Source organism: Hakea prostrata, chromosome 1 (assembly GCF_041222555.1).
Source record: "Hakea prostrata isolate BN-2017 chromosome 1, UWA_Hpros_2, whole genome shotgun sequence".
Lineage (NCBI taxonomy): Eukaryota > Viridiplantae > Streptophyta > Magnoliopsida > Proteales > Proteaceae > Hakea > Hakea prostrata.
The window spans coordinates 47,554,236-47,580,670 of record NC_142600.1 but is presented as its reverse complement, the minus strand read 5'-3'; the positions used below and the strand labels follow the sequence as shown (position 1 = coordinate 47,580,670).

The following is a 26,435-nucleotide window of genomic DNA, read 5'->3' as shown; positions in this document are numbered from 1 at the left end:
TATTTTCTCCGTATCACAATTATACTTGGAAAATGAATGAGAGTCTTGCAGATGTGTCGCAATGACCTGCTTGTGTATACACTTCCATGGCTGAATCATATCAACCATCGAATCATTGGTTATTTTTTCAGTTCGATAAGAGACAAGTTAGCAACTGGTCGAGGACAGAGATGTATATACCCGCCTGCCACCATGAGATTCTGTTCAGTATCAGAAACAATAATTTACTTTCCGCCTATAAATAAAGTGAATCTGCTTAAAAGTGGCAGTTCAATCATCATATATAATGCATGATCCAACTCAATTTACATTTAGCTAAACCTCCTCATCAATCTCCAAACTTGTAAGGTACACAACCAACCCTACCACGGGCAAAAATCTGAGTGTATTCACTATTGGAGCCTTGCTTGATTGCACGTTTTGTATGTTGTCACCGATCAACCAAGGTTGAAATATGGTATACAGACAGATGTCCCATATGAATGCATAAGCAAGCCTCTCTGATCCCAGATAGCTTATTAAGAAGTCCAACCTTTGTGTCACATTCCCATAACCAGCATCCATTCTTCCATATAAGCTCCATAATATGGACACCAAACAAACAGCGCTCCCAACAAGTCCGACAACAGTTGAACCATTTGTCAGTGCGGAACCCAATTGGGAAGGTTTCCCAGGAGCATATTCAGCATCAGCTTCGTTGAGCCGGATCGCCATGTAAGGTATTAAAAAGGCTGGCAGCACAACATGAATTTTGAACCTCTAGTTCATCAGTAAAATGGAATTATTTGAGCAACTTAATACAATTTATAATATGAAAAAGAAAGAAAGGCTTAAAACAAGGAGGCTATCAGCTCTGAGAATATCCAGGTGTTAATTTTCTTCAACAGCAATGATGGAAGGGAGTAACACTATGATGGTAAAACCTGATGCAACGGATATTTTATAAGCTAACTCTAGCAGTCAAGATTTTTTGATCAAATGAAATCATGATATTTAGCAGAAAAATGCAACGGCAAGACACATCAAATGTTGTTCTAGCTCCTCTGTGAATATACAATGTACTACTATAGCACAAAGGCAAAGAATCAATAGGGTCTACTTCATATATCAAGCTTGTGCTACCCTCAATTTTTAAAATTATGTACTTACTTTAGCATTTTACCATTCAAAGAGAAGAGTTTGGGGGTCAAGCATACTATTTGTGAGGAACATCTGGAGGCCCCATAATATGTCTAGAGATCCCTTGTATCTGTTCTGCTTGCAATCCGTGAAAAGCAAAGGTGCAAACAAGAATGTCCAACCAATCACAAAATTAAATAATCCTTCGGACATCTGGTGGAAGAAAGGTGGTACAAAATCAGCTGTAAGAATCAATCAACCAATCAAAAAAATTGATGTACCAAGTGAAGTACTGGTGCTTCATCAATCGTGAAGAGAAGTTCTTACAGGGTGAAGTACCGGTGCTTCAATCAGATGAATTCCAACTACTCTGCCAGAAAATGATTTCATATGTCACAATCAAGAAGCAAGACGAAAAAAGCACTTAGATTCAAGTATTCTCAAGGAACCATGAAAAATATAATTTTAGACCACAATCTACAGATGATTGATACAAATGTTTGTAGGAAGAGACAAATTAATGCTTCTTCAGATCATATCATCCGTCAACTACCTGTCACCATCATTTAATTCGGTGAAGCCACACACTACGAAGTGCATCTTATTGAAGCCAACTTTCTTTGAATAAGACTAACATTAGAAAAAGTTCAGATTCATAGGAAATGAAAAATACGTTGAGCTACACATGCCAACCACTTTTTTGAAATAAAGTTGCTAATCACAGTAAATTACTAATTATCAATCTACTCTTGGTCTTATACTCTTACCCAGAAAAAGAAAAAAATCTACCTCGGACGAAAAAAGAAAAAAGAAAGGAGAAAAAAAGAAAACTATTTGGCTTTGATCTTTCAAATCAAGAAGTACTTACAACCAAGGGAACAACATGAAATTACAAACAACCTAGGTAGTCATTACAGCTCGTATTGGATCCACATGTTCTCATTAAACATCACAAGGAATGAAAAGAAAAAAAGAGTTGAAACAACATGTAGCTGAACCATGACTGAAAACTGATCACTGAATAAAACTCCTCAAGAGAAAGGAAGAATGACGCAATTTAGCGGTCTTTGTAGAGTGTATAACGCAACAAGTAGATCATCAATTCAGTGATTAATAAAGTGATTTTAAATGAAAAATGCAGTAGGAACGGATTATTTATTTGAAACCCAATATAGTAAGACCTTAAGACTATTCTTCAGAAAGTAGCCAAGTGATGGAAAAGAAGAACTATGTGATCAATGAGAAAGGGTACATCTACTTGTGGATGGATTAACAATGGAAGTATGTAGAGAACAAGTCAATTGGTTGAGTAAGTGAAAGTCACCAAGACTAAGCCCCAATGACCCATTCAGTATCTGATTCACATCTTACAGGGATAACACTGAATCAACCCTCAAGTAACTCCATAATTGAGTAATGGTCAGTTGATATGACATAGTCTGTTTAAAAGAAAAGATACGACATTCTAATGCATGCATAAACACATACTTCCAAGCAACGCATTTATCAAATATAAGTAGAATTCAACCATTGAAACTTTATCTTGTAAAGCAAAAGACTATATTTAAGTATTAAATTTGAATGGCAATACTAGAGAAAGTAAAAGGATGTTGAAATACCATAGTTCATTAAAGGCAAGATGAAAAAGAAGTTGAGAGACAGGCCCACAAGAGAATTCACAGTATCTGAACTGATTGCCCATACTGGATCCCCCTGTTACACATAGGAACAAGCAGAGTAAAATCGTAATTTTAGAAACTTCCCAACAACTTAGATTATGAAACTCAAACAGAGATTTGGAAATAATGACTTGTGCATTTATGAGCACAGGCATGTTCTATTTATAATAAGAGATGTTATGGAATTCACAAGTAGGAGCCTACACTTACCAGAACTAAATACAAACCCAAAATTCTCTAAGGCTTAAATTTCAACAGTCCCCCTCAAGTTAGTGCAAAGATGTCACATATGCCAAACTTACAGATAAAAGGAAAGCCTTAATTACCAACTCCCCTGGCAAATACATTAGCTGATCACCTAACTGGACAAATGGGAAACAGAGATGTCCTTGGTCAAGCTTTTCTTTGATGACATGACGATCTATTTCTACATCTTTGTCCTCATGGTGGGAGATCTCGCTCTCGCTACCATGAAAAACCGAGATCTCGACCATCTCGGCGAGATCTCGGTCGAGATATGCCATTTTTTGGGCGTCAACTCGGTAGCCCATCTCGGTGGGTTTTAAGGTCCCAGTTAGGCTAAAACTTGGTTTTTAGCCTATTTGATGCCTTTTGAACACACTAGTGGCCTTGGATTTGTGAGAAAACAGCCCTAAGTATGATTTCTAAGTCTACCCATATTGTGAAACCGAAATGCTGTAGGATTAGAGAATGCAAGGTTATATAACATATAATATAAAACCATTAATGCTGTAGGATTAGAGAATGCAAGGTTATATAACATGTAATATAAAACCTTAAGGCATATAAATGAAAATCATGTGTATCAAATACATCAAATAACTTAAATGTCATCAAGATAACATTCATATGAGTATTACAATCTTAACTTTCAAGAATAGAATGATAAAAGTATACAACCGTTAGAAGTTTTATATAAGTCATTAACGCATAAGTTCATAAGACAAGTAGAGGATGATTGAGCTTTCTTTGATGTTGTAGATGTGCTAAGAGTAGTTGCAAGTGAAACTTTGGCTGAAATCTACAAAAAAATTGGTAAAAATTGAGAGTTCCAGCGAGATATGGCGAGATTTGGGGCGAGATATGGCGAGATAGGGCGAGATATAGCGAGATATGGCGAGATCTCGAGCGAGATATCCCATCTCGCAGATCTCGCCCTTGATCTCATCTCGGTTTATGAAAAAACCGAGATATCTCGCGAGATCTCCCACCATGTTTGTCCTAATATGCTGGGCAGGGTTGTAGGTAATATTAATAGCAGACTTACTATCACAATCCAGTGCCAATGGAGAGTTAGAGCTAACACCAAAATCTTGTTGGAGGCCCTCTAGCCATAAAAACTGACATATCCCAAGTGCCATAGCACGGAATTAATCCTGCCTCAACACTGAACAAGCAACCACACTTGTTTCTTGCTATGCTAGGTAACAACATTTCTTCCAACAAAGGAAAACTAGCCAGCACACCTGTGATCAATTGGCGAGCTTTGCCTAATTAGTATATGTGAAAGCCTCCAGTAGGTGATTGGGTGGAGAGAAAAGAAACCGTTATCCTGGGGATGACTTCAAGTACCTGATAGGCTGATACAGATCCAACCCTTAAATAGGGCCCCCAGACTCGCTCCCCTGCCTTTAGAAGCCCAGCTGGAGCCCCTAGACTTCCTTCCCAGCAGCACTTCAAGTCATCATTATTTTTCCTTAGTTTCTTTTTTCCTCATGTTAGTAATTCCAGTGGCAGTTTAGTAATTCAGACCAACTTTATGAGTGTTTAAGTTAATAGTTTTTACTTTAAATCATTTTATTTTCCAGCTTTTAATTCATGTAAAGGCAGCCGCAATGAAGCTTGCTTAGCCAATTAGAAGTAGGTTAGCAGCTGTCCTCCTTCAAGTCAATTTTGAAGTTCAAACTTCACCAAGACTACTGAATGTAAGGCTATAAGTAGGTCCCTGTTCATTCGAATAAACTTCATTTCAGATTATAACTAATTTTCTTTCAAGCCATGAGTGCAATCATGGGGTTTGCTGCTGCAAATACTGGTTTTGTTCAATTTGGTCAAGAAGGCCAAAGATTGAAGAAACTCTTATGGTTATAAGGTGAGATAATACCTAATGCGGCTGAAAGGATAGTGATGTATCCTGGGTTGGGCTCCCCAAAAAACGAGACCCAACAAGGCATTCAAAGCTGGCCAAATACCCCAAGGGTATTTTGGTCATTTTCCAAGCTCCCTTTTAGGGCTAAATATGGGTCCTGTTAGAACCCCCTCAATCCAAGGGTCAAGGATCTGTCTTTGTTTTTCTGTTTGAGTCAGTAGGTTTAAGAGTTACAGTCCATTTAAGTTAGTGTTGAGTTGTTAGGATAGGATTCCTTAATTTTTTAAGAACCTTATTTTAAGGTAGTTCTATTTTATTCCCTAATTTGGAGTCTGAGTAGTTGAATTAGGTTGGTAATTGTATGTGTGATTTGTTAAGGATAGGGTCTTAAGTAGTAGTCTTATTTTAGTCAAGCTCTAATTAAGCCAGATGTGACGTGTTAGACACCAGAAGTGACACGTTATTATGAACTTCTGACAAACCAACTGGAAGTGATCCATAAAGGGAATTTGGCATGCGGGCTTATCTCTTGATAAGTGTTGATCATTAAATGCTGAATTTAATGCTCTAACATGTGTGCAGATGAATCAGGGTTGCTTCGTATCAGACGATGGCCATGCCGAGAAGTTAAGGTCGACAAGTGACTATCCCGTCAACAGGTAGTCGAGAAGTCTCTTCAAGGAATTTTTCGTTAACCAACAGGCCCTATAGCTTGTCTTCGAGAAGTGTCGAATCGGCAACTAACTAAATCGAACCTGGTTGGCCTTGGTCCAGATAGTTCATACCGGTTCAAATATCTCAAATTTAGTTTGATATAACACAAGCCCCCTAGTCTTCAGATCTACATTCTTTGTGTCTGGTCTAAAGAGTGACTTCTCCAAGTGCCTCTTGTATAGATTAATTTCGCCAAGAACCCAAGTTGGGGAGGTTTTTGAAACGGCTCCTTATTAAAAATGACAATCTGTCAGCAATTTGAAAAGATGTGCCCACCACTTGAGGCACTCCAAACGGTGCCACGTTTTCTTGCCATCAATATGTGGTTCAGAATCGGAAACATCGGCCATCTACATCCATTGATTTGAAATGATCTAGGCCATTTATTCAAAAGTTACTTAGCCATAAAGCCTTCATCTTACTCCTTTCATCTTCTTTATTGTGACCTGAACTTTTGAAGCATAAGAAATCCTCAGCAAGCCCTAAAGTTCTTTTCTCTTTTCACCAAGTTTTCAGATTTCTTCGTCCTTACCATAAGTTTCGTCTTTTCTCTTAAGGAAATGGGTAGAAGACTAGTTAAGAAATACGATGCCTAGGCAAATCTCAATCGCCTTAGTGAGCCATGGATAGAATACGGAGTTAGGGGCAATCCTTGTGGAGGTGCCCTTGCTGACCAATCTCCTGGTCATGCTTAAGCTTCTAGCAATGTGCAATCAAAGCCTACCCATGAAGCTATTTCTTCGGAGGCAACTAACACTGAGGAGATGAACCCTTCCATCTCTAATTAGGTTATAAGTTCCCCTAGATAGAAGGCATCCTATTTTCAAATCAATTTTTGGTCCTCAGTACTTTCCTAGTCTTCTTCTCCCAAAACACATAGAGTTGATGAGGACTACATTCCAAATCTCAGCGGATTTTGAGGTCAGGATCCTTAAGGGGGGACAAAGTAATGAATTCCCAATTACAATTGGGTTTTATCAAAGATCAATTTTAAGCCCATATTTATTTGCATTTGTAATGGATGAATTAACCAAAAACATTCAAGACGAGGTCCCTTGGTGTATGCTTCTTGCTGATGATATTGTGTTGATAGATGAGACTCAAGTAGGGATTAATACCAAGTTAGAATCATGGAGAGCAGCTTTGGAGTCAAGAGGCTTTAAATTAAGTAGAACAAAGACAGAATATCTAGTTTGTAACTTTAGTCATAATCGGGGCAGACAATAAGGTGGTAAGCTAGACAATAAGGAGATTCCTCAGAGTGATTCTTTTAGGTACCTAGGTTCAATCATAAATAAAAGAGGTGATACAGAGGATGTTGTTTCCCAAATAACTAAAATAAAGTGGATGAAGTGGAGAGGTGCGTCCAAGGTCTTATGTGATTGACGTATTCCATTAAAGCTTAAAGGAAAATTTTATAGGACCATCGTTCGACCAGCTATAATGTACGGTACAGAGTGTTGAGCTGTTAAAAAGAACCATATAAATAAACTCAATATAGTAGAAATAAGGATGCTATGATGGATGAGTGGCAAAACTATGAAGGATAAGAAAAGGATTGATCATATTAGAGTTGGTTCGGGAGTTGCTCACATAAGTGACAAGCTTCTGGAAAGTCGTTTAAGGTGGCATGACCATGTTCAACAGAGACCTATAAATGCCCCTGTACAGAGAAGTGATATAATCCAAATTGAAGTAACTAGAAGAGTTAAGGGTAGACCTAAGATAACCTTAAGAGAAGTGGTGAGAAAAGATATGCATAGTTTAAGCCTTGTATCTAGCATGGCCTCAAATAGAACTGATTGGAAGGCAAGAATCCATGTAGCCGACCCCATTTAATTGGGACAAGCATTGTTGTTGTTGTTGTTGTTGTTGATCCTCGAGGCAGACAAGAGGGCCTATTTGCTCAGAGAGGGAGAGTTTGCTCTGTATTTTGACACCATACTAAGAGGGATGAGGGTCCCCTTCTACGCCTTTGTGATCTCTACCATTACAACCTTAACCCAGGGATGCTTGCTGCAAGTGGGTGGAGAAGCCTAGTTGGCTTCATTAGTTATTGCCATGATTTAGGAGTTGAACCCAACCTACATGTCTTCCAATGTGTTTTTCACCTTAAGACCAATAAGCGTGAGAGCTGGTATAGTTCCAATAGGAGAGGGACAAAAACTGTCAAATTTGTTGCGCTCATCAAGGAATCCCTCCCTTCCAATAACAAAGGCCGAAGAGACCGGTACTTGGCCTGCCATCCTCCTTGTGACTATGCAGTATTGGATTGGCCACATTTTTCAACCGGTGGTCTGGAAGGATCAACACCAAGCCCCAGTTGTCAGCACAAGAGGAGCAAGTTTACCGACAATTCGTCAAGTGTGAGGGGATTCCTGTCAACGGCAGAATAATGGAGTATGCTGCTTCCCTCATCAAGTGGGGGATTGTGGACGGTGAGCCCCCTGGCCTTCAATTTATTTTAGTAGTTCCTTTAATTTTGAAACTTATACCGATGTTTTCTCTTTCTTTCAACTCCTCAGATGGCTAACTATGAGGAAGTTCTCGCCAAGTATTTGGCTGCATAAGCAGCAGCACTTGAGAATACCTCCCAAACAAAGGGGCAGTGGAAGGATGACTCAGTTGATATGAACAAGCTTCCTAACCCCTTGGCTAAAACTCCTCTTGATTCTGAGATGAGAAATTTAGAGGAACTTGATGGGGCCCTAAAGTAGAAGGAATCCCAAACAGAGGTGGCTAAGAAGGGAAGTGCCAATAAGCCTGCCACCCCTAAGCCTTCAACTCTTTCATCTAGGCCCCCACCCCAGCCTAGCTTCGTCATCAGGGATGACCGCAAACGACCGATGCCCTAACAGAAGGGAAAAGAGAAGGTTGCAAAGGTTACAAAGATAGCCCCACCTCGAGATGATGAAGTTGAAATTCTGGGGTATTCCGCGTTGATGAGGGATGTCATAATTGACAGCAAAGGGAACCCACTTCCCAGAGAAACTGCTGCAGCGGGGGCTGAGATGGCGGCAGCAATATCTATGGTGGGCACCCTGGCAGCAACCACTACCGTAGTAACAGCAGAAGCATCAGCAACAGAAACAAAAGCAGCAGCAACCACAACAGCAATAGCACCAATTATGGCCCCGGCACCTGCACCAACCCCAACAGCAGCACCAATCCAGAGTCAAGCTCCTAAGAGAAGGTCCAATAGATGGGTTCCCAAGTGGCCTCTGGTTGAAGGTTGATCCATTTGGAATGATTCTTTCAAGGCTGGGCAGTGGTTGGACCACACCATAGCTCCCACGGATCAACAAACTTTACAGAAAATGGCGGCTCCCAAAGTGGAAGCCCTTTGAGCTTTGTAAGTCACGCTCAAGTATCGATATTCAATATTTATAACTTTTCTTTCGTTCTACTGACTTGGGTTTTCAGTAGTAACCTTTATCAGACTGCTAGTACGATGGCTGAACTCCAAAGGAGTCTGATATAACGGGGGGAGGCCAGTGTAGTTGGCAAGCAGCTGCTTGAAGCCAATCAGAAGTTCAACAATCTGACCGTGGAACACAAGCAGTTAGCCAAAGAATTTGAGGTGCTCAAGAAGTATGGTGAGTCCACGAACGAGAAATACCACAAGGTTTGTAAAGAGATGGCAAAAGAAAGGGAGAAGGAAGCCCTCAAGGAAAGGGATACTACCCGGACGGAGAAGATGGAGGCAATTGGGAAGTTAAAATTGAGTGAGCAAGAAGTGGAGAAGCTCAAGCTTGAGAAGGCCCAATTGGTAAAGCAAAATGCCCAACTAATCGAATAGGATGCGAAGCTTACTGAGCAATGTGCTCAGTTAGGGGCAGACAAGAACGCAATCGAACAAGAACTGCGAAGTTGAATAACCAAGTCACCGTGCTCAAGGAGAAAGCTGCAACCATTGAAGATAAGGTACTGGGAGAATTTAGGGCGTCCGAGGAGCATAAGAATGAGGTGATCCAAGCTCCCTTGCCAGCTTTCAAACAAGGATTGGATTCAGCGTGCAAAGAGTTGATCAAAAAACTTCCTCAGGATATACTCAAGCAATTTTCCCCTTTTCCTCTTAATGCCAACACCTACATGAGGCTTGGTCTTCTAATTCTTGAGCGGGTGACTCGACTTAGAGCTCCTCCATCAACAAGGGAAGTTCTTTCTATAGCTTCTGAAGATGTTTCAGCTTTGTTTCCTGGAGGATTGCCTCCGTCTACTCCATATTCAAATGTATCAGATAGCCAACAAGTTTTGAACTTCAATTGTACTTCTCTCCCTTTTTTTTTTTTTTTTTTTTTTTTTGGGTATATCCATAGTTGTCACGGCGATGAGGCGATACGAGGCGGTTTAGGCTGGTTGAGGCAATGAGTCGACGAGGCACCCTCCGAGGCACTTTTAAGGCGGTTGAGGCGTTTTAAGTGAAATTTTTAGTGTACATCTCATTCACTCTAATCCATTATAAATCTATCATATCTTATATAATAAAGAAATTAATATTACCCTACCTCAAGTCATCCAACATACTACAAACCACACATAGTAGGTCCTAAATAAAAAGTTGCGGGAAGAAACCAAGAGAAGAAGTCGCTTGTCGCTAGCCACTACTTGTCGGAGTGTCGTCGTGGGAATTGAAGAGAAGAAGAGAGGAAAAGAGAAAGAGATTAGGATTAGAGTGAGAGTGTGAGACTCGAGTCAAGAACTTATTCTTTTTCGATTATGTTTGTTTTTATTTTTTTATTTTGATCCTATGTAGCGTCATTATAAATATGCATATAGGTTCAAACAATAGATACTTTACAATCGGAATCTAATAAGTAATTCAATATATGCCTTCAATTTGACATCTTTCATGTGATTTAAAAAAGAAAAAAAAGCTATATGCCTAAAAATAAGGCGACGCTGATTTGAGGCACTTCGAAGGCACCTGGATGCCGAGGCGACGATTAGGCGACACCTTAACAACTATGGGTATATCTTACTGAATTAATGCAATTCACTTAACCTTTTCTCCTTAAAGTGCCATGACTTAAGTAATAACTTACCATGTATCTTGTTGTGACTTATTCCCTCCTAGTCCCCTAAGGCATGGTACTTTTGATTGAAAAGCATTGCCCACTCTGAGCCAAAGAAAAGTTTTGGAATTAAATTTGCCAAGTATACGTACCAGCCGGCAGTTGAGTAGTCACTTTTCGAAAGAGACTAGTAATTTCCGGCAAGTACTGAGGCTTGCTTTCATTGATAGAACTTCTTTAAGTGTACACAGTTCTATGCATGCGTTAGTTCTCTTTCTGTCTCTACATTCATAAGCTTGTAAGTTCTAGGTTGTAATTCACGAACAACTAGGTAAGTACCTTCCCATTTAGGGAATAACTTGTTCCTGTCCCTCGGGTTAAAAACATCATCTTGGCGGAGCACTAAGTCACCTACTCGAAAAATCCTGCTCTGTACCCTAGAGTTGTAGTACTCTACAGTTTTCTTTTGGCAGGCTATGTTTTAGTAGAGTGTTGCTTCTCGAACTTCATCCAGGAACTCCAAATTGGCCCTAAGGCCTTCTTCATTGGTTTTCGGATTATAATGTGTAGATCTGAATGAACCGGCTAACACTTCCACAGGTATCAAGGCTTCAGTACCATAAGACAACTTGAAGGGTGTCTCTCTAGTTGGAGTTCTTGCAATGGTTTGTATGCCCACAAAATGTAAGGCAGATCTTCGATCCACTGTCAATTCCACTCATCCAGTCATCGCCTAATTCCGTCAAGTAAAGTCCTGTTGGCGACTTCAACTTGTCCATTACACTATGGGTACGCAACTACTGAATTGCAGAAGTCAATGTGGTACTTCCCGCAAAACTTCTTGAAAGTTGGGTTGTCAAATTGCTTGCCATTATCCGTTAGGAGAATCTTGGGAAGTCCAAACCAGTATATGATTTTTGTTAGGGTGAACTTCTCCATCTGATTCTCCGTGATGGATGCCACTAGCTCTACTTCCACCCATTCGATGAAGTAATCAATTGCTACAATCGAGAATTTTCTTCCGACTAAGGCTGAGGAAAAGGGACCTAGAATGTCCATTCCCCATCTGGCAAAAGGAACAGGATTTAAAATAGAAGTCAAAGGAACAGCTGGTGCTCTTTGGATTGGAAAGTGTAGCTGGCATTGCTCGAAACTTTGTACATAATCCTTTGCATCTTTCACCATGGTTGGCCAATAGATCCCTTGCATCAACATCTTGTATCCCAAGGCCCTAACTCCGATGTGACACCTGCATATGCCCTCGTGTGCCTTAGCCAAAGTGTACTGAGCACCTGCAAGACCCACACATTTTAAAAAAGGTCCCTCGATGGATCTCATGTATCCACTAAAGTAAATTTGGCTGCCCTTCGTTTAATAGTTCTTGAATGTTCACTATCTTCGGAAAGGTGGTCATTCTTGAGGTAGGAAATTAGAGGATCCATCCACAATGGTTTCACTTTGTTAATGTCACTCATCAGTGCTTAGTTCGTGGAGAGTTTGTCGATACACTGAAACTTCAATGTCTTCGTACCCCGCAGAAGCTAGTTTGGCTAGTATATTAACTTTTTCATTATCCCCTCTTGGAATTTGAGTGATGGTGAGGCTTTGGAATTGGATCTTTAATTCATTAACTTTGGCCAAGTATTATGATATTCTTTCTTCCTTTGCTTCATATGTCCTTCCACCTAGTTCACCACAAGTTGTGAATCAGTAAAGACTTTCATATGCTTAACACAAGACTTGGCTAGACGCAATCTTGCCACCAAGGCTTTGTACTCGGCGATGTTGATAGTTGCTAGAAACGTGAAGCATAATGCATGGTTAATGGTGAAACCATCAGGGCTTTGCAATACGACTCCTGCTCCACTCCAAACTGCGCTACTTGCTCCATCAATAAATAGCGTCCAAACCTCCATAACTTACTATGGCTCTGAAGTCCATCCCGTAGAGGATTCCACCAAGAAATCTGCCAAGGCTTGGCCTTTGATTACAGTCCTTGGCCTAAAGTCGACCTGTTGTTCACTTAATTCAACAGTCCAAAACACCATCCTCCCTGCTAGGTCTGGATAGTGTAGGACTTTTTTCAAGGGTGTGTTGGTCAAAACCGTTACAGGGTGAGCTTGGAAATACAGTCAAAGCTTCCTTGTAGAAACCATTAAGGCTAAGGCTTACTTCTTTATCACAGGGTACCTAGTTTCAACTTTGAGCAAAACATAACTTCAGCTTCAAGCAAAACATAACTCACATAATAAATGGGCTTTTTGGATGGCCCCCTTTTTTTTATTAAGACTCAACTTACAACATTGGGCGAAGTAGCCAAGTACAAAAAGAGTTCTTAGTATTGGTGAGTTACTTAACTTTTCTTTAGAGTTCATTAAAAGCTTTCTGGCAGTCTTCATTCCACAGTACATCTTTTCGCCGCGCCAAGAGACTTCAAAGCCCTGAAAAAAGGCAAGCATTTATCCCCAGAGCGAGAGATGAACTGATTGAGGGCTACTGCTCTCCCAATGAAGCATTGGACTTCTTTAACCGTCTTTGGCAGCCGCATCTCAAGGATGGCTTTAATCTTCTTGGGATTCGCCTCTATGCCTCTTTTCGATACTATGAAGCCTAGGAACTTTTCTGAAGACACTCTGAATGCACACTTCTCGGGATTAAGATGCCATCTTGTGTGCTTGGATCACTCCGAAAACCTCTGCCAAATCATTGATGTGATCACGTTGACTTATACCCTTGACCAACATATCATTGACAAATACTTCCATGTTATGTCCAATTTGATTGCAGAAGATTTTGTTGACCGCCCTTGGTACGTGGCCCCAGCTAAGGGTGCAAGTTTGGCTCTAACGGCCCTGACTTGCCCTAAGCCCGAATAGGGGTTGGGCTCAAGATTTTGGCCATAAGGGCGGGTTAGGGCCAAAATATTATGGCCCTGACTAAGGTTAAAGGCGGGCTTGGGATTACTCTTTGGCTTGCCGGGCCTGTCCCGACCCGTCCTTGATTTTTTGCCCTGACCCTGGCTCAAATTTTGGCCCTGATTCTGGCTCTAATCCTGGCCCTAATTTTGTTCCTAATGCTTGATCTTAATGAATTAGGAACAGGGACAAGGATAGGGCAAATTAAGGCCACGGCTAGGGATAGGGCCAGTGACAAGGCCAATCTGGGCCAGGGACAGGACCAAGTATAGGGCCAATCAGGGCTAAGGCCAAGGATAGGGCTAGGGACAAGGTCAATCAGGGCCAGGGACAGGGCCAATCAGGGCGGGAATGGGCTTAGCTTGGCCTTGGAGGGCTTAAGGTCAAAGACAATAATCATTGGCCCTAAATTAGGGTTAGGGCGATAATGGGCTTAGATTAGAATATATAGGGCTGGGCTTGGGATTGCAAAAGCCCGGCCAGTTTGGACCTATTGCAACCTTAGCCCCAATATTCTTTAAACCAAAAGGTATGACTGTATAATAATAACTTTCTCCGTTGGTTTTGAAAGTTGTGTCTGCACCTCTCTTCTGGTTTCATTAAGATTTAGTTGTATCCTGAATAATCATTTACGAAGCTTAGTACTTCGTGTCCGGCTATGGCATCAATCACCAAATCAATCCTTGGGAGCAAATAAAAGTCTTTGGGGCATGCCTTGTTAAGTCCATGTAGTCCGTATACATTATCCACTTCCTGTTGGCCTTTTCCTCATTATCACATTGGCTAGCCATGTCAGACACTCTATAGGCTGGATGAAACCAGATTTCTCAAATTTCTCAACCTTTGCTTGGATAGCTTGATGTTTTTCAATAAAAATTTCCTTCTCTTTTGGATAACTGGTCTAGCACCCTTGTTAATCCATAAGCTGTGTTCGGCCACTTTTCAGTCAATTCTCAACATGTCCTCTGCTGACCAAGCAAAGACATCAAAGTTCTGTCTGAGGAACGCCACAAGTTTGTGCTTGAACTCTTCATTTTGTTCATAATCGATCATGGTTCCTCGAGAAGGGTTATCTTAACTCAAAGGAACTCATTACAGTTCCTCAACAGGTTCTCCTCTCTACATTTGATCCTCGTCTCGATCATCTTGAACTTCTACAATCAGTGTCAACCCACAACTGGGTGTGGAAGGCTGCTTCTTACGAAGTTGAGAATGCCTTTGATCAGTTTTGCACATCCCTACCCCCTTAGCGGTAGGGAACTTCATCATCATGTGTCGGGGTGAAACTATGGCCCCTAGTGCACTCAGAGTTAGTCTCCCTAAAATAATGTTATGCGCCAAAATGTTTTAAACAACCATAAACGTGGTTGGTAAAGTCACTGGCCGGGGATAAGTGACAATTGTTAAATCAAGTTGAATGTTACCTTCTAAGGTGGTGGAGCTTCTAACAAACCCATAAATGAGAGTTCCATTTGGCGTCAGGGACTCTTCATCAATTTTAAAGTGACAGAATGCCTCCAACGAGAGGATATCAGCTGACGAGCCCTGTGTCCACTAGCACTTGATATATCATGTGATTTTCCAACTTGGCTTTAATGACTATGGCGTCATTATGAGGTTGTGCACGTCTACAAGCTCCTTTTCGAAAAGGTTATGGGCTCACAATGCGTGAATAGGGAACTCTTCGAGGGCTCGACAAAGCCTACGAATCTTGTGTAGTGACTCAGGAGTGGTCCCGAAGATGGTGTTATCTTTAGGGAGATCCTCGTCCTTCGAAGTCATCGAGGCTTTTCCTCGAGCATCGTCTCTTTCCTTTAGCGGGGTCCCACTTTGCCTCCAAGGGGATCTATCTCCGAGTTGCCTAGACTTGACAAACTAGTTCAAATGGCCTCCAGCAATTAACTTTTCGAGAGCATGAGGCAATTATTGGTATGATGTCCTTTGTCTTTGTGGTAAAGGCACTATTTTGACATGTCAAACCGGTTTTCTGGCTTGGCTTGTAACTTTTCAAGCTTTTTAAGTAAGCCAAAGTCTTGGATCTGCATTAAGCTGATCGGGACCTATTTAAGGGGGTGAAGGCCTTCATCATCTATTCTGTGGCCTCTCCACTCCTACTTATTCCTCTGTTTGTTTTTAAGAGGCCTTTTGTTAGAGCTTTCCTCTGTCGCTCTGCCTGTGAGATTTTCCCTAATTTTTGTAGCCACTTCTGTTGGCTTTTAAGACTTCTTCTACGGTGGCCATCTCATAGCTTAAGTTAAGGAGCTCTGCTAGAGTCTTGGGCATTTTCTGTACAATGGAGGCCACCAAATTGTCACAGGTCACTACTATCCTGAAGGCGGTGAAGGATACTTTGTCATCCAGATCCTTTATCAAGATAGATATATCATTAAAGCATGTTATTAAGTCTTAGATAGACTCAGAGCACCCTTGCCTCAACACCAAGAGATTATCTTATATCTTTTCCTTTTTTATCCCACTTTTGAACCGAAGAACTAGGTGGTTGCTAGGCTTGTCAGAGAGGCCGAGAAGCATCCACACTTGATGGCATTTCCCCCACCACATAGTCATAATAGAGTTAAAATGACTAATGTGCGCCATGGGATCTATTGTTCCATTATACAATATGAAAGAAGGGGTTCGAAAACCCAAAGATAAAGGAGCCATCATGATTTCAGGGATGATGAATCCTGCGTAAGCACCTGCTACATCTCGTTAGGGACCTTCTGATCTAGCTGGCACAATCACTCGTTTATGGCTTTAATCTACTGGTAGAGGTTCTCGTCCCTTCCAACAAGATGTTTTTTAAACGTTCATCGAAGCACTCGACTCTGCATTGTTCTCCCTCTAGACTTTCTTTTCTTTTTTTAGGTTGGTGACCTCTCGTTACAGTTCCTAGGAACGAGTGCCTAACACGTGGCGCTCCCATTTTATCAAATACGGAGCAACAGTCTCCTTTTGTCCTTCGCTCTTCTTCCTTTTGAACTCTAGCAGAATCAGTGGGGAACAAAGCCACTCCCATTCCCTAGGCCCCGTTTTTTTAATTGACAGGGGAGGGTTTCACTATCTTCGCAAGAGCTACGATAGGACCCTTAAGGGGGATAAGCTAACTCCATTGGGTCACTATAGTCTGGAAGGAGCTCATCATCTCCATTATCTTTCGTTCTAAGGCTTGAGCCTAAACGAAGTCATATGCAGGAATTGTTACCTACAGGGAAAGATTTACGTTCAAAGTTGCTCCTTGCTCTGGGACCACACATTGTAAAGGAGGAGCATCTTCGGACTGACCATCCTTTCGAGCATTTGGTTTCTTCTGTCCACCACTGCAACCACGTCCTTGGGACTTTGAACCATTATTGTCTAAATTTTCTCCTGCCATCGTTACCCAGTGGTATAAAGCACACGATAGAATGCCAAAAAAAAGTTCCCACAAATAGTGCCAAGTCTTGCTCCAAAATCCACCTGCTCCGGTTCAGCCAAAAAGCGAGTCAAACCAAAGACCTGTTCACAAAAGCGGGATGCCTCTGCGGACGAGAAACTGCCTCCGATGACAAAGTCAAATTCAGGAAAACACAATTCCTCAAGAGAGGAGTAAATGCCCAAAGAGATGAAGTTCTCTTGGGTAGGTGCAAAAGTTAATAACATGTTCACTCGGCTTAGCTTGTCTTTACCAGATAGAAGTTTGAGTGACCGTTCTTATAGAACAAGGAACAATCAGAAGGTGATTGATGCTAGCCGTTGGATGGCCAGATATGATTCCCAATGATCTTTCTTGAAGGAATCGATACAAAAGGTTGCTTTTGGTGTACTAAACACAGCCTACTCTGGATTTCTGTGGAAGCTGGCACCAGAAGTGACATGTCTATTCTGAACTTCCGACAAACCAGCTGGAAGTGATCCATAAAGGGATTTTGGCCCGCGGACTTATATTTTGATAAGTGTTGATCGTTAAATGTGTAGGTACGTTAAATGTGTAGGTATGGTGCATTAAATGCTGAATTTAATGCTCTAACATTCGTACAGATGAATAAGGGTTGCTTCGTATCAGACGATGGTCATGCCAAGAAGTGAAGGTTGACAAGTGACTATCCCACCAACAGGTAGTTGAGAAGTCTCTTAAAGGAATTTGTCATCAAGCGACTGGCCCCATAGCTTGTCTTCGAGAAGTGCCAATTCGGCAACTAAGTCGAACCTGGTTGACCCTGGTCTAGACGGTTGATACCGGTCCTGAAATCTTAAATGTGGTTTGATATAATAGGTTGCATCAATGGTATCAGACCTATAAGAACCTGAAGGAGACAGCACCCCAGAAGGCTTCTATGGTAGCCCCTCCATCAATGCCATCTTAAAAGTCTTTTCAGTAGAGCAAAAAGAAGACTAGAGAAGGAGTTACCCCTTCAAAGCTCAAAGCTTTAATGTGGTGTTTGAAGAATTTGTAAAGAGAGCTATTTTTAAGATTAAGAGGCATCCCCAACCCCATAGAGTCACCCTTTTACATAGTGAGGAATTAGAAGTCACTCATAGGTGTTTAGCTCCCATCAGAGTCTATTCTTACTCGGAGGAGATATGGTGCGATGTAGTACCCATGGGATTGAATGACATACCTTAGGGAGACACTAGTTGTAATCATCATGGGGAGGGAAAACAAGTGTAAATTCAGGCACAAAGGTCAGAAGATTGTACTATTACCCTTGAATCTACTAGCAGAGATCCCAGATTGGTAAGGGAATCCTTTTTTTAGCCCAATTCAATTGTAAAAGGCTATACATAGCCTAGTCCTTCATATTATTTGGCAGATTAGATGTTTAATGAATTGATTGAGTTGAGAATTTGACTTGGGAAGTCGTGGGTGTCCCCTTATGACCCTGCGGCTGGGTTACAAAATTCATCTTCTACAATTCTGAGATTTCTTCTTCATCTTCAAGTCCCTCTGCAGATTTTCCAGCAAACTCACCACCATTCAAGTAAGTTAAGCACCCCATCCCATCCCCTACAATTGCAGCCACTCCCCATCCCAAATCCTAACCACCGAAGGCCGCCCCCCCCCCCGGCTCTTCTTCTTCTTCTTCCTGCGCAACCCCTTCCTACCCATCTAGGAAACCTAGAATCCCAGCCCCTTTGACACTCCTTTTTCTTCCCTTAGAATTGTAGGAAGCTATAAAGTCAAGCCCTAATCGAATTTCCTGCAAACCTGCTGTCTTTCACTTAAAATTTTTTGAACTTCATCTTCAACCTTGAGAAGATGCAGAAAATTCCAGACTTGCAGAATCTGAAATTTTCTTGGACCCTAACCTTCCTATATAGTTCTGGTTGTCGAAGCAACAATGGGAAACAATTCTGAATCATAACATCAGCAACCCTAGTTCTCCATCAACCCAACCAAACCCTAGTTTGACCTAGAATTCAAATTTTGAAATTTGAATTTGAGCTTTCTTAACTTTTCAGACCCGTTTCAGCATTTGAGCAGCCTTCTAGACCCCCTAAAACCCTAACCGAAACGCCCAGAAGCCCTAATCAGTGCTAGTTCTTATTAATGAGGATCCTAGATATCCAATCCTAAACCCTGGGTTGTGCATCAGACAGCCTTCTACAACTTCATCTTCATTTGATCAAAGCATCCACAAGTCCCTCCATCAACGTATTGGCAGCCCACACTAAATTCCCCTTCAATATCACTTTGTTTTTTCCTAGAATTTCAGACATCCCAATACACCCAAAATTTAAGGTCACATCTACACCCATCTAATAGTTAGATCAGCCCCGAACTTGGAGGATCATACACTATCATTATCTACATTCACTCCAAGTTTCTGCCCATTCTGACGCTAATATACCCTAGTTCAACATCTCAAGTAATTCATCCCAAGTCCCCCATGGGCCAAGTATTCCTTGATACCCTTCGAAACCTTACTCTTTCCCCCCTAAAACCAAACCTAACTATCCCATGTGTCATTACTAAGCCATTCTACACTGACCATCACCACTGATATTCATAAAAACCATCCCATTACAGCCCATGTCACAACATCCCCCAATGCTCATAACTGAAATTTCAAGAAATCGCATTCTTAGTCCCATTCAAGTTGGTTCTCTTAAAAGATCTTGAAAGAACTGGCCTCATTTAATTAAGGCTACATCAGTATCTTGGAGTTTTGTTCACTGCATCCACCACTGAAAGAAAATCAACTACAAACGCATCCCTGAAAGTTAAAACCATTAAGTTTGAAACTGCAAAGACCGAATACCATTATTTACCCATCTTAATATTAATTGAAATGACCTAACTACCCTTACTAACCCTCTTAGAACCGAAGTTGAGTATATCCCAAAACTTAATGCTTCCACTTTCCGGCAGATCTCCGATCCATTTTTCATGTTTCTGACTACAACATCAAGCTTCAGGGGAGAAATACACGTACCCCATTTTCCGTTTATGGGTGCTCCCAGTGTCTCCTTCTTCCAACTCCTCCATTGAGTTGGTTTGCAGCCTTTCCCTTCTCTCTCTTTTCCCCTCTGAGCCCCTGTCCTCCTTTCTCCTTCCTTGTCTCTTATCTTTCTTGTTTAAAATCAGGGGTTTGGGGACTTGAAGGCATGAATGGTATTTTCCCTTTTCTGACTTGCACTTTCTGGTTATTACTCACTATTGAAGGAGCACTGATGCACCCTCAATCTAAGCCTCCCAGAGAACACTAGACCATTGAGCCCCTCATCTATACAACCCAGGGCACTCCTGGTGCTGCCATGTAGACAAGTGCCTCATCATCTTTCAGCTCTCCCTCCATGAACTCATCAAGAAATTGACTATTCATATCTTTCTCCAGGGATGCCCTAGCTTCCTTCTTTTTTGGGGGACCAACTCAGCATTGATTCCAAACAATAGCCTCAAGCGAGTGGGAAAGATAGAAAAATTCTGAATAATTCAATTCCAGTGGCAGTTATAGGTACACACAGTAACTGGTAAACCAAGAAGGGAAATTAATCAAAAGACGTATTGAGCTTTCCGGGAACACAATGCGTGGATACAACTAAAAAAGGGTGTGAAAGATTGTGATAAGACCTCAATAATTCTCCATTGATTTGTTACCAGTAGGTATGAACTCAACACAGTTTCAGTAGAATGATCTTCAGATAGTAGTCGAATTCATTAAAGCATTCTTGAATGGATACAGCTAATGAAAATAGACAAGTTATACTACTGAAAATAGTTGAAACTATAAGATAAAATTAAGGATAACTCAGATGAACTAGAACAGCCGTAGTCTAGCTAATCTTCCCCAGAGGTTTCCCTCTCCCCAAGCTCTTGCTTGTGTCTTCTTTCCTTCTTCCTCTCTCTCCCTCTCTGCCTCCTTCTATAAACATTTCCTTCTAACAAACTCTGCGAATAACCAATTCTTGCACATTCGACCAATCTTCCTTTGCCACCTGGACATTCTTTCTGCTCTTCTGATTTTCAGCAGGTTAGTGGTTGCTGTCCACTTGGAAGCTGCCACCCGTCCCCTCATCATTTGGATCCCCTGCAGCAGCTGTAGGTAGTGCTGCTGTGTATTCCTTCTTGTTCTTTCCTTTCCCACCACCACCTTACCCAAAATCATTTCAACATCGGTGACTAGGATAGAGCTAGTTGGAGAGACATTATCTAGCCTTCGTTTTTTCGACATCAGTGATTGTCCCACCACCAGAAGACCAATGTCTTTTGGAGAAAATTCTATTGATTTCTTTCATCAGTGTCTAGATAGGATCACTTCTAGAGGGAATAGAGGGAATCGAGTATGAACCCCTCCAATGATGATTGCTCAAAATTAAAGAAATGGATGGAAAGAGTTGAAGCCAAAGCTATCAATAAGTTCTCTGGAGGTGACTTTAGGTTTGTTGTTACAATGGGATAGAATAAAAAAACAATGAAGTGGAGACAAGTTTGAGAGCAAAGATTAAGACAAAGAATTCTAAACCCAAAAAAAAAAAAAAAATCTCTTTAAACAAATATAACTTCTATGTATAGGTGTTTTAACACCCTTAAATGATTCTTACTCTCTTTCTTACTTCCTCCTCTTAAATTTCAGCCAACAACTCAAGTCCCCTGTTTATAGGGAACTACCACCGTCACTTAGATCTTTCCTTATTTTTATAGAATTTTCTTGATATCTCAACAATCTTATCTCCAAAGTTCGTTCAGTTTTCCAAATTCATCTCCTATATTCTCTCAACCTTATCTCCTCGTTTCAATACAAAATTAATTATCTCTAATGACTCTTTAGAAAAAATCTAGACTAACAGACCTTTAGAAATCTAGATTAATCCTGGAAAATCCAAATACATCCCAAATATCAGGTTCGATTTTTTAGCAGCCCCCCTCAAACCCAACTTGGAATGCCATGCTCTTCTCTCGACCTCTTAAATTCTTGAAATTTGAGTGACATCGTAAAAATATCAGGTACTTGGTCTCCAACTTGGTAGTAAACGAGCTTATCATTCTTGTCCTTCACATGTTGTCGAATGAAGTGATACTTTGTGTCAATGAAATGGCTTTTGCTATAACCAAAGGCGGAGCTACTAAGGAGCCCCTAGGGGGGCCTCGTTTTTTTAAAAGGTTTCGTATTTCCCTTAATTTTCTTTTTCTATGTGTGAAATGTAGTATTCTCCTGCCCCTCCAAAGAATCCCTAAACTTTCTCCTAAAATTTCGATTCCTTTAATCATAAACATTGAAATTTTTCTAACTTAATTTGTGGAAATTGACTATTCCCCATATTTCGTTAATAAACTTCAAACCTATCTTTTCTCCTACAACTTCTCTAACAATTTCTCCCATACCTTCTTTCTTTCATGATTTTTTAAAAGTTTTAAATGGTAATAAATCCAATCGTACAAATTTAGCCCTATGCTTTATTTTAAGGGTAATTTTCATCTAGACCCCCTGAGGTTTGGTCCAAGTCACTTTTAGTCCAGTTTATGTTTTCTTTTGCATATGGCTCCCCTGTGGTTTAAAAAATGATTAAATAAGGACAAACTTAACATAAACTGTTAGTTTAATAATTTTTGTGACGAAAATACCCTTGTTTTTTTTTCAATTTATTTGCTTTAGTTTTTTTTCTTTTATTTCCAAAAACAAATAAATCGAAAATCAACCTAAAAAATGAGATAAGATGAGAAAAACTTGGGTAACAAGAAATGCTCGAACAGCCAAGGATTTTCACTTCAGATTCAAGGACGATGCCCAGATCAGGTAGATGGCGGCAGATCACCATGAAAGAGAATTGTTCTGAGAAATGGTTTCTCCTTTATTTAGTTTTTTTTTTTTTTCAATTTATTTGTTTTGTTTGAATCTCCTCCTAAATTCGTTGTTCCATTTTGATTTGGGAGCAATGGCGGCAGATCACCATGAAAGAGAACTTGTTCTGAGAAATGTTTGAGACTTAAATCATTATTAAGATTTCAAGACTAGATTTTTAACAAAGGTTTTGTGACATTGAAGGATTAGGTTTAAGAAGAGGAAGACAGACCGATTCAAAGTCCTGCAAAACCTGGGATATCAAGTTTAGGAAGAGGAAAACGAACTGGCAAGTTTAGGAAGAGGAAAACGGGGTAAAGGCTGTTGATTCACGATGGAAACAAATCGCTGTTGATTGAGACTAAATTTTTAGCAAAGGTTTTGCGACATTGAAGGATTAGGTTTAAGAAGAGGAAAGGATTAGGTTTAAGAAGAGGAAGACGGACCGATTCAAAGTTCTACAAAACCTGGGATATCAAATTTAGGAGGAGGAAGACGGACCAATTGACAAGTTTAGGAAGAGGAAAACAGGGTAAAGGTTGTTGATTCACAACGGAAACAAATTGCTGTTGATTGATCTCTCTCCTCTTCCATCTTCACCATTCTTCTGCTCAACGATTCTCTATGATCCTTAACAGAGCTTTTGATTTTGAAGAAGTTTTCTTTCGGTTGGGATGAATGTTTTCCCCCTTTTTTGGATTTTTCTTTCTCTCATCGTTTGAGATTTTTTTTTAAGATTACCTCTGTCTGGTTTTTTTTGGCTTCCCTTCCTTATTGTTCTAAGTTCTCATTATGTTTATTTTTGAAGTTACTTGTTTGGTATGACTGTGTTGTGATGAAGCTTATGTGGACCAGAGTTTTGGATCTGGGCATTGTCCTTGAATTTGAAGAGAAAATCCTTGGCTGTTCGAGCATTTCTTGTTACCTGAGTTTTTCTCATCTTATCTCATTTTTTGGGTTGATTTTTGATTTTTTTTTTTAATTGTTTTTTATTTTGATAGATTAAATAAAAGAAAAAAACTAAAACAAATAAATTGAAAAGAAAAAAAAAGGGTATTTTCATCACAAAAATTATTAAACTAACGGTTTATGAAAGTTTGTCCTTATTTAATCATTTTTGAAACCACAGGGGAGCCATATGCAAAAGAAAACATAAACTAGACTAAAAGTGACTTGGACCAAACCTCAGGGGGTCCAGATGAAAATTACCCATATTTTAATATATTTTTAATAATTTACCTATAATTGTTTTATCTATATTTTAATCCACCTATTAATTTACCTATATTTTTATTGTGGGGCCTACGTCTGATTATGATAAAATAATTCAAAGGTGGGAAACATGGGTATTAGCGCTCGCCTGACGGAGAGGTGATCCAGACTCATTATTCGCCCCCCAAATGTTCAATCCTGGCTCCACCCCAGGCTGTGAGACACCGGATTCTTTGCAAGTAAAATAGCAGTCATATTATTAATGTATATTGTAGTTGATCCTTCCTGGGGATGATGCACACACCAAAAGTACTTTTCCTAATGTCCAAGTCGTGCCCATAATCGCCATCTGTATAGCCAACTAGTCTTGCACGCTTTGTATAAGTGTTGAGTAGACCTTGAGTAATAGTGGTTTTTATGTACCTTAGGATCCTCTTTGCTGCCATGAAGTGACTCTGCTTTAGTTGCTCCATATATCTACAAACTACACCATGTACATGATGACTGGTCTTGTGAAAGTTAGGTGCCTTAGGCTTCCTACAAGACTCCTGTAATCGGTTGGATAACCGGCCCTTCCTCTGAATCATGCCTTAGATTCACACTAGCATCTACTAGAATTTCTACTGGCTTGTAACAATCCATGAACTTCTTAAGTATTTGATTTGGATTCTTCTTTTGTTAGGCATGAATACAACATCTATAGCACAACTTCCATTTTGAGAGTTATTTAGTGTATTTTAGGGGCAGAGCCAGGATTGAACATTGGGGGGGTTGAATAATGAGTCTAGATCACCTCCCCGTTGGGCGAGCACAAATGCCTTTTCCCCAAAAAGATTGGGTGGGCCCATGGGTCCCACCTCTAAATTATTTTATCATATTTGGATGTGAGGCCCACCGTGGGGCCCAAAAAAAATAAAGGTAAATTAATAGGAGGATTAAAATATAGAAAAGACAATTATAGGTAAATTATTAAAAATATATTAAAATAAAGCATGGGGCTAAAATTGTACGATTAGATTTGTTACCATTTAAAACTTTTATAAAAATTATGAAAGAACGAAGGTACGAGAGAAATTGTGGGAGAAAACATAGGTTTGAAGTCTATCAACTAAATATTTTCACGGGAAGCCCACCGTGCCAATAGTGGGTTAGTAAAGTGGTCAAAGGCCCAACTTCCCACGGGGAGGTCTTGGGTTCGCACCCATTCGGTAGCATTAATATTCTCATTCCCATCTCAGTTTATAGGAAGTTCTTAATCCAAAAAAAACTAAGGGTAATTTTCATCTGGACCCCCTGAGGTTTGGTCCAGGTCACTTTTAGTCCAATTTAAGTTTTCTTTTGCATATTGCTCCCCTATGTTTCAAGAAATGATTAAATAAGCACACGCTTAACAAAAATCATTAATTTAATAAATTTTGTGACAAAAATACCCTTGTGTCCTTTAGACTTCTTTTTATTATTTTAATTTTAATTTACTAAAATAGACACTATCAAAATAAATAAATGAAAAGCTTTACCAAACTAATTCCCTAGCAAAAACAATGGAGTTTGAAAACAAAAAACATTTGCTCTGCAACTTCACAACCGAAGGAGGAAGACAAATGGTCTGCTTTAAATCCATAGTTGGGCAATCCCGCCATGAACGTATCTTTGGGCCAGGCTTTTCATGACCACAACTGAGATCTCTGGATCGAAACACCAAATTGGGATTGAACGTAACGGTGAAATGTTGAGGATGAAGGTGAACGGTGAGGTGGGTATGGTCGTGAAGAGATTAGCGTGGAAATTTATATGGAATGAGAGAATTGAAGTGGTTGAATCGAAGGTGGAGTTTTATTGGGATCCCATATTTTATTTTACATCTAACTTAATTCTGAACTGATTTTGGGTTTTCTTTGAATCTTGGAAATGAAGGGACAATGCTTAACTGCAAGTGCTCATTTCATATAATCACTTGTTGTGATTGGTTCTGTGTTCACTTGCTAGCTTGGGTTGTAGCTCACCTTATTTAGTCGTTTCTTGAAATCACAAGGGAGTCATATGCAAAAGGAAACTTAAACTGGACTAAAAATGACTTGGACCAAACCTCAGGGGGTCCAGATGAAAATTACCCAAAAACTAAATATGGGGAAACTGTCAATTTCCACAAATTAAGTAAAAAAAATTCAATGGTTATTATTATATCTAACAAAATCATTGACTAAAATTCTAAATGTCCAACTAATAAAACTTAAGAATGAAAATTGTTATTAAAGGAATCAAAATTTTAGGAGAAAGTTTAAAGATTCTTGGGAAGGGGGGGGGGGCAAATACTATTCTTCACACAAAAAGAGAAAATTAAGGGGAAAATAGAGGAAATACAAAACCTTTTTTAATAGCTCTGCCTCTGGTTTTTTCATACTATGCCT

At 40.1% G+C, this 26,435-nt stretch overlaps 1 protein-coding gene across 1 annotated transcript in view; it reads right to left on the bottom strand.

The window, feature by feature from the left end:
- Positions 1-218: 218 nt before the first annotated feature.
- LOC149029056 (uncharacterized) overlaps positions 219-26,435 on the bottom strand; it is a 28,225-nt gene continuing 2,008 nt past the window's right edge. The window contains exons 2-5 of the mRNA XM_089140305.1: positions 2,739-2,832; positions 1,447-1,484; positions 1,197-1,332; positions 219-731 (exon numbers count right to left, since the gene is read on the bottom strand). Of these exons, the coding sequence (XP_088996431.1) occupies positions 316-731; positions 1,197-1,332; positions 1,447-1,484; positions 2,739-2,832 (684 nt within the window). The 3' untranslated portion in view covers positions 219-315. The remainder of the gene's footprint in view (positions 732-1,196; positions 1,333-1,446; positions 1,485-2,738; positions 2,833-26,435) is intronic.